This window comes from Nicotiana tabacum, chromosome 14 (genome assembly GCF_000715075.1).
Source record: "Nicotiana tabacum cultivar K326 chromosome 14, ASM71507v2, whole genome shotgun sequence".
Classification (NCBI taxonomy): Eukaryota; Viridiplantae; Streptophyta; class Magnoliopsida; order Solanales; family Solanaceae; genus Nicotiana; species Nicotiana tabacum.
In genome coordinates, this window is record NC_134093.1 from 105,797,310 (window position 1) to 105,806,473 (window position 9,164).

The window sequence follows — 9,164 nt, forward strand, 5'->3', positions numbered from 1 at the left end:
GAACGATTTATTATCCTCCATCTTTATTTAAAGATTAACTAATACCACTTCAAAACATATATAACACATTTTCCACTTGTATTTTCAATTTTTTTTCACCTTTGTCATCACTGCGTCCAACTTCCAACCTTCTCTCCTCCTCTTAGGCAGTGACAGACCTGAAGCTGCCGAGAAGAGTTCCCTAAATACTTTAACTAAAATTTCAATTTATGTGTAATAGTTCGAATTTCGAGAGTCAAACTTTTAAATTTTTATTGTGATTCGAAAGTACTATAAAATAAAATAAGTAACAATTCAATATATTTAAAAGGCATATAAAAAAAATTACGGTAAAAAAAAAATTCATTTGACTTTCAAAATACAAACATCACTATATAAATTAAAATGGAGAAAGTAATAATCTGATACGAGACGATAAAAAGTTGATCATTGACCCCTCAAATAAACTCCATAAACTAGAAATTAAAGCTCTAGAGTACCAGTAGATAAAATTTTCACCAATAGGCCGCACTAACTATTACACCAAACTCTACAAAAATTCAAACACCAAAAATCAAGACATGTAGACTTTAGAAACTAACCATTTAGCAAATCAAATAATTAAGAGCCCCGGTAGATACAATATTATTCTCTAAATAGATATTTTAGGGTTTTGGGTTTAGAACAATGGTAAAATTATCTTTGTGTGGCCTATAGTCACGGATTCGAGCAGTGGAAGCAGCCACTAATGCTTACATTAGGGTAGGTTGCCTACATTATATCCCTAAGGGTGCGATCATTTCCCTGACCTTGCGTGAATGCGAGATGTTGTGTGCACCAGACTACCTTTGTTTAGATATTTTATACTAATAATTCATGTGTACTTGTCTTTTCCTCTAGTAGAGTATTACTATATTGTTTTTTTTTTTCTTTCTATAGACTGCTTTGAACTTCGACGTTTGACCTTTTGGTGGGCATCACGAGCTCATCTACCTCATAACCTGATGATCTTAGTGATATAAAACGATGCATCCAAATATTTAGACAGTATACTTTCATTAATCTGATACTAGAATATTAACGTTTGAGTGTTCTCAGTAATTTGTTTCTATAAGGTTTTAGTCTGTTTAAATAAATATAAAAACCAATGGCAGCTTGTGTAATTGGTGGCACTGGTTTTATGGCATCTTTGCTTGTCAAGCTTTTGCTTGAGAAAGGCTACACTGTTAATACAACAGTCCGAGACTACGGTTAGTTTTTAGATTTAACTTATAAACACTAACAGCGTAAAAAAATATTTAATCTAACAATATATTTATCTTGTTCTAACAGGTTGTCAGCTTTATTTTTCAGAAAACTAGTTTAACTTATGATCGGAGTTACCTATAATTATTTTTCCAATGATCCAGTAGACTAAATATTCTTTAATACTACTGTCTAATTTCTTATAGGAAATCAAAAGAAGATCTCTCACCTCTTAGCATTACATAGTTTGGGTAAATTGAGAATTTTCCAAGCTGACTTAACTGATGAAACAAGCTTTGATGCCCCTATTGCTGGCTGTGACATTGTCTTCCTTGTTGCAACACCAATTAATTTTGCTTCTCAAGATCCAGAGGTATAGAATTATACCAAGTAGTCTTAAGCTTTCAATAACATGTAATCGTCATGAGTAGATTGAGGGTTTGCTTTAGTTTCGAACTATGTATACATATAAAAATAACATTCCAAATGTATGCACATAATAAGATCGCGCTCATTCTAAACTTATATACTCTAAAATGTTGATTTGCCTATGCTAATAGTCATTCCCTTTTTATTTTTGGGTAGAATGATATGATCAAACCAGCAATACAAGGAGTTCTCAATGTTCTAAAAGCCTGTGCTAAATCAAACACAGTGAAGCGTGTGGTTTTGACCTCATCTGCTGCAGCTGTGACAATCAACCACCTTAATAGCACAGGCCTTGTCATGGACGAGTCTAATTGGACCGATGTCGAGTTTTTGACTTCCACAAAGCCACCAACTTGGGTAATTTCTCAATATTATTGTTATTATTAATATCATGTGATTAACTGATAAACTAACTTATATGAAAGTTATAACATGAATTGTGTAACCACTTCATTTAAGAGGTTAAATTGTTACTCAAGTATGTCCTGAACATGCAACCTTACGTGCAAGCCTGATTCTTTTTGTTACTGGTCAAGCACATGGACTATTCACTATGCTACCATATTGAATTGTGTGGCGACCACATCAAAAAGTTAAAACTGTCAGGGAAGAAGCACTACTGAAGGTCATTAATGTGTTAGATTAACTTCTTCAGTTGGAGCACTCTGGTAAGCTTGATCCTCGGGTTAAGGTAGCTGCCCAGGAATGAATCAAAGACCTAAGGACGGTTCCAATACTGAGTGTACACTTTTATGTACTTAATTATGTCCTTTTAACACTATGGGTTACCGAAGAAACGAACGAAAGATGATTAGAAGTTCTTTTTCTACTATGCAGGGGTACCCTGTCTCTAAAACATTAGCTGAAAAAGAAGCTTGGAAATTTGCAGAGGAGAACAATATTAAACTAATCACTGTAATTCCATCTCTCATGGTTGGCCCTTACCTTACTCCAGAAACTCCAAGCAGTGTTAATCTTGCCATGTCTTTAATCACAGGTCTCAATAAAATATAATACACACACACACATGTAACTAATGTTCATTCTGAATTGAATTTTCTTAGTAAAATTGTAAATGAATATAGCTCAGAGAATCTGACCTTAAATTTGCAATTTTTGACAGGGAATGAATTCCTTACAAGAAACTTGAAGGGTATGCAGATGTTATCAGGTTCAATATCTATTACACATGTGGAAGATGTTTGTCGCGCCCATATTTTTGTTGCTGAGAAAGAATCTGCTTCTGGACGATATGTTTGCTCTGCCATCAACACCAGTGTTCCGGAGCTAGCAAATTTCTTGAAGAAAAGATATCCAACTTCGAATGTTCCTACAGAGTAAGTAATGCTACAAAATATTAAGCAACAATTGTTCCCACTTGGGATGATATATAAGTAACTCTTCAAGAACAAATCCAAATGTTTCCTTGTAAAATTATGCTTCCTGTTCACTTTTTTGTTAGAATTGCCACTAACAGAGTATAGGTGCATCAAAGATCAGGGTGCAGAGATAACGACATGCAACTATTTAGCAAACCATAGGAGTAAAAGAGCAGGATTTAGATATGTTTAGGTCGTATTAATGGAAGAAAATAGAAAAGGAAGACCGAGTGGGAGCAAAGAAACTAGCAAACTGATTAATAAATAGATATAAATAGGTGCAAATTCTGACATCACCACAGAAAACTTGATTCTTTCGCTCCTTGCTGACGACATTTTTCCTTTTTACTCTATTCCATCTTATATTCATAGACTGCATTATCTTTATGGTTTACAACTTTAAATACTGACATATATCTGATTGATCAATCAATTGCAGTTTCGGGGACTTCCCCTCCAAGGCCAAGCTGATCATCTCGTCAGAAAAACTCATCAAAGAGGGATTCAATTTTAAGTATGAGATTGAAGAGATTTATGACCAGTGTCTTGCTTGTTTTAAAGATAAAGGGTTACTAAAGAACTGAAGAAACAAGATTGCATGTAATACTTAATGAAGGAATATTTTATAAATAAAACAACTCTAGTTGATGTTCTATCATCCCAAACAATCATTCAAGAATGGCACACCTAATCTTCAACGAATTTTCAGGGACTACACATGATTTATTATATAACAGGAAACTAATTTTTGAAATGTTCTCTTCTTTTGGTCCGTTTCAAATGTCCATTTAGTACTAATTCTTTGAAAAGAATATGAAAACATAATAGTTGAAATAACGTTTATTAAGATTGATAAAAAAATCTTAAACTCCGGCTCAGTTTATTCTTGTGGCTTTAGTTCTTTGAGGAGTTCTATCATTCAGCTTATCATATTTGGTGCTCTGATTTTAATTTTTGTGGTGTAGAATCCTTCAATTTTCGAAAACCAAGTTAATTGATAAATGAATAAGAACCCTTTGCAACTTAACAGAGGAGGTGATCTTGTATAGAGTATAGATTATTGCATTTTGATGTCCACAAGTCTGCATTTGTCTGATAAAATAGAGCCTTAGTTGATATTTGAATTGACCCTAAATTGCCTCATTAATCTGGTACATGATGGCAAAATCCTAAATGGCAATAAAATCACTTGTAAAATATGATATTGAAAGATTTAATTCAAACCTAATATAAAAAGATTTAATTCCAATTCAAAATGTGCATACAGCTTTCAAGTTAAGGAGGAACTATTTAGCACCTATTTTATATTTTGAAATTCCATTGGCAGAGTAAACCAGATCCAGTTCATCAGAACTTCCCCAGGGAGCAATAGATTCGGTTCAAGAGCAAAACCACCAAATCATTTTGATACTGACACTTTTTTCATAACCGAGTAATCTCAAGGGTCAGTGTCGCACAGTTCAGAACCCGGTGAACAACGGGCTCACATTCTTTATCCTTTTCCACTTAAACACTAGGCTTCTATCAGGGACAGGATTTGAACCCATGACGTGCACCTACCACATATCACATGTTGGGCTCCTACCACTAGACTAAAGTCTGGGAACATTTTGATACTGACACAGTGACACTAATCAAATTAGGATTAACTAATCAGAAACAGAAGCAACATATTTCCTGCTAATGACTATCTGAGTGCACTCATATTCAGGTACAGTTATTCTTGCACTTTCTTGTTGGAAACCGACTACCTTTATTTGTTGTTTAGTATCATATTATACTTAAAGAATAACATAGTGAACAGCGCTTCCTAGTGCATAGTTCCAGGAAGAGTTTATATATTGACAACATCTTCCCTGTATCCTTAGATAAGTTTTGAGGCCTTGACATGACTCTTGTACATAATATAGCAAACTTGCACCTTAATTTCATGACACCTTTATTAGTTATTACTCCCTCCGTTCCAATTTATGTGAACCTGTTTAATTGGGCACATAGTTTAAGAAAAAATGAAAGACTTGGAATTTGTGGTCCTAAACAGGTCAAAAAGGGGCCCAGAGTATTTGTGTGGTTATAAAAGCTTCTTATTAAGGGTAGAATTGTAAGTTTAAGCAAAATTGTTTCCAAATTAAAAAAGGGGTCATTCTTTTTGGAACGGACCAAAAAGGAAATAGGTTCACATAAACTGGAACGGAGGGAGTAATATTCATCCCAAAAACAAAACCATTATATCTTGTTAAGCAGTTAACAGTAAGTAGGCTACGAAATGTTCCACTAACTAAAGAGTATTCTTCTTCAAGTATTTGAAATGGCACAAGAGGCAAAGAGATTAGATCTTTGGTGAGGCTAAACTTGAAATAGCTGATAGCATGTTAAAGGAAATTGAAAGGAAAAATCAAAAAGATGCAAATACCCAGTGTTTTGGAGAGCGAGGAGGCCTCGCTTCACCGAAGCGAGAAGCGAAGCACGCGCTTTTTTCATGTGAAGCGCAATATAACACATAAATAAATAAATAAAATAGGCATAGATAAATGACCAAGAACTCAATAAAAATAACATATTAAGCAAATGTTTCAATTCTTAAATCAAGAAATAAATAATAGATTTGGAAAAAACAGCAGAAATTTGGAAAAAACAGAGCACAAGCATAAATTAGAAAACAGGAGAAATGCATCTATATTGTGCCATAGTCATTTATCTTGCTATTGGAGGAAGGTTATAGAAACTTATTGCTCTAAATGTTATCGCATCTGATCAGTGAGTCAATGCAACTCCGAAGAAGCTCACACTTGGAACAATGAGGTGCAATGCAATCCAAGTGATATCAGTTGCTTCTACAAATCTGACATTAAAAGATGACACATTGACAAAAAGGAGAAAAAATAGCCTTTTGTTGTCTGAGAACAGTTACTTTGCAACAACTTTTCTACTATTCATTTGATTTATATCTTCTTATTTTTTCTATTATCCATGATGACATTTTCTCCTTCTTGTGGGTCCTCTTTTCTGCTACTCATACGTCTCTTCTTCTCGGTTACAGATTCTTTTTCTCATTTTCTAGTATGCTCTTCATTGTGCATTCTATTCCCTAAATTATGATTTATAGGCTGAATCTTTTGGAAAATGAAGAATGACTTTCGCAATAGCTGATTGTTGAGATATGACTCTTTTTTTGAGAAGGTTGTTGAGATGACTCTTGAAGAAAGGCTTATAATTAGCACAATTGAAAAAGCTATTAAATATGATACTGGATGCTGTAACTCAGTTTTTTTATTGTTGATTCAGTGTACTTGTTGAAATACGTTTTAATGAGAATAAATTGAATATAATGCAAACTATGATATTAGCATGTAGCAACACTATCAGAATTTCTCTAGCAATTACGAAAGGCGTGTCCAGAATGGAGTACAAAAAGCTACTAAAGAGTAAGCTACTAATTTCTTAACTGAGAAGATATACAACCAAGATATCTATACAAAAGCCTAAAAGGTACTAGGGAGGGTCATTTTTAGCTGGAAGCCTTCTACCATTAAACCACCATGAAGTGAAGCCATTAAGTCTGGAAAACTCGTGCATAAAAGGCCGATCAAATTATAAATTCATTTGACATCCAAAACAACAATATATCTCATAACTAACAGATATGAAACAACCATCAAATCAAGTTCTTACACGAGGTTAACGTACCAAAATCAGCATCTAAAATGCTAAGCAGCCAGCTGCTGGTCCCTTAGTCATCTGAAGGGAGTTTGAGCTTATAAAGATGGTAGTCATTTGACTTGCCCAAACGCACAACCTCCTTAGCTTCCCAAATCCTTGACGATTTCACCATTCCATCGACCACTCCTTGCAACAACTCCGCATCAACATGACACTTGTTTTTAAAAACGTCTTTGCACAACTCAAAAGCCCAATCAAAATCACCCTTTTCACAAGCAGCCGTAATGACACTTCCAAATATCACCTTGTTTGGAGAAGATCCACTCTTCACCAATTCTAAGTACCACTTTTTAGCCTCCTCCAAATTACCCTTATCACAATATCCTCTAATCAAAGTGCCATAAGTAAACACATCAGGCTTTAACTCAAAACTTCCCAGTTCACCAACAAGCTTGGCCGCCTCCGAGACTTTGCTATTATTAATCAATCCAACCAACTTAGCATTGTAACTTCTAATATCCGGAATAACATTCTTGCTAACCATTAATTTCCACGTTTTTTCGCCAGCATCAAACTTACCAGTACAGTAAAATGCACCTAGTATGGTGTTAAATGTAACCAAATCAGGTTTTAACCCGTTCTTTTCAATCTCATCAATTAAAGCAGCTGCTTTATCCAATGTCCCTTTATCACATAACCCCTTAATCATAATATTATACGTGACCACATCGGGCTTTACCTTCAGTTTTTCAGGCAATTCCTTAAACAAGGTCTCAAGTTCGTCATACTTCTGCGAATTGACACAAGCCCCTAAAAGGGCATTAACGGATTTCAAAGTTTGCTTACAATTCCTCTCTGGCATTTCATCAAACACTTTCTGTGCATGCTCAAACAACCCGCATTTTCCGTACAAACTAACGAGCCTTGCAGCGAAACTCTCTTTGGAAATGTCGAGTCTGTATTGCTTTTGGTGTTCGAGGATTTCTTCGATCCATTTGAACTTTTTGGCTGAGGCTAATCGCTGAACTGTAGACTCGTAAATGCCGTTTTTGGTGCGGAAACGGTTGACATCTGAATACTGTTTGAATTTTTCGACGAGTCTTTTGAGGTTGCGCTCTTTGTATAAGTCATCGGAGATGGCTCTGATTGGAGATAATGTGGTTGTAGCAGCAGTGGAGAAAGTACGGCGGATCGATCTCGTAAAAGTGGCCATTTGGGAAATGCAGAAGTAAGGTATTGAGAAAAAGACTGGACTGTAGGGTTTATGGTATAGCTAAAAGGGGTTTTATGCAAATGGTTCTTTTTTATTTTGGCAAGTGGGTCTTTAAAAGCAGAATGCAAAAGACCTTTTTTTCTTTTTCTGTTTTTTTTTAGAGAGATCAAAACAACTCGAAATATAAAAAACACTTTTTAACTTATGGTCTAACGAGGAAATTACCTTCTAAAATCATCAACCAACTTGAACGCACTTCTTACGGGTTCGTCCGTCCAGAAGCGTAAAATCTACGATTACTTTTCATAAATCTAAGGAGGGTTTGGGAGGGTAGTTTGTACGCAAACCTTACCCCTAATTTGGATAGAGAGACTGTTTCCGATAAACCCTCAGCTCCCTCCCTCCAAGAACACCACACTCACCACTAGACCAACTCACTCTTGTTATATGGGGTAACATACTCTCCGCTAAATACAACCGTCAGTCCATCTATACTAACCAATTTTTTGTACACAATGACCACACACACTAACGCCTCTTACATCTGGAAGAGCATGACAAAGGTAGCTAACCATTGTCGATCAGGCACAAGCTGGAATGTAGCACATGGGAATCGAATAAGTCTTTGGCACGATTACCACACTAGCAACGCAAACTACTTACTTGACAAAGATCCCTAGGAAAAAACACCCATATACTAAGCAAGCCATCTACTGGCATAAACCACAATCGTCTCATTACAAACTTAATATTGATGGGGCATATGACCGGTGGCGGATCTGTACTAATTTAAGGTGCTTTAGCACCCATTGACCTCAACATAAACTGTGTATAATTATATCAAAAATATAAGAAACGGATATAATATGCTAGCAAGCACCAAAGAACAAAAAAGACTAATCGGTGTTGCAGTGTTGAGCTTGAACTAAGGGTGTGTCTGAAGCTAGAGGCGCGGGTTCGATTCCTACTTGACTTGTGACTAGAAGTCTTTTTTGATAATGATAATATTAACCATCGTTTCTTATTAAAATCCTGGATCCATCACTGCATGTGACTACGCACTGATGTCCTACAAGCTGAACTATTAGCTCTTTACCACGGGCTATCCATTGCAATTAGTCGTCGTATTCAACCTCTAGTGGTTGAAACGGACTCTCAGGTATTACTCCAACTCCTTTAAACGGACTGAAAGTGCATCATCTTGTCCACACGTTTGCAGAGGGCAACAGAGTGGCTGATGCTTTAGCAAAGTTTGGAAA

The 9,164-nt window shown here is 35.7% G+C and overlaps 2 protein-coding genes across 3 annotated transcripts; one reads left to right on the forward strand and one right to left on the reverse strand.

The window, feature by feature from the left end:
* Positions 1 to 1,041: 1,041 nt before the first annotated feature.
* LOC107829462 (anthocyanidin reductase ((2S)-flavan-3-ol-forming)-like) lies at positions 1,042 to 3,734 on the forward strand. The gene is made up of 6 exons (XM_016656914.2): positions 1,042 to 1,229; positions 1,431 to 1,597; positions 1,810 to 2,010; positions 2,491 to 2,650; positions 2,777 to 2,990; positions 3,472 to 3,734. The coding sequence occupies exons 1-6, from the start codon at positions 1,127 to 1,129 to the stop codon at positions 3,614 to 3,616; spliced, it is 990 nt and encodes a 329-aa protein (XP_016512400.1). The 5' UTR covers positions 1,042 to 1,126; the 3' UTR covers positions 3,617 to 3,734.
* On the reverse strand, positions 2,603 to 8,012 carry LOC107783523 (uncharacterized). Of its 2 annotated transcripts, none has more exons than XM_075229818.1 (2): positions 6,720 to 8,012; positions 2,603 to 3,000 (listed from the first exon to the last, which is right to left on the reverse strand). In XM_075229818.1, the coding sequence occupies exon 1, from the start codon at positions 7,903 to 7,905 to the stop codon at positions 6,763 to 6,765; it is 1,143 nt and encodes a 380-aa protein (XP_075085919.1). In that variant the 5' UTR covers positions 7,906 to 8,012; the 3' UTR covers positions 2,603 to 3,000; positions 6,720 to 6,762. The 2 variants fall into 2 exon arrangements, with proteins under 2 accessions (XP_075085919.1, XP_075085918.1); XM_075229817.1 differs by having other exon boundaries at positions 2,603 to 2,983; positions 6,720 to 8,009.
* Positions 8,013 to 9,164: the final 1,152 nt, after the last annotated feature.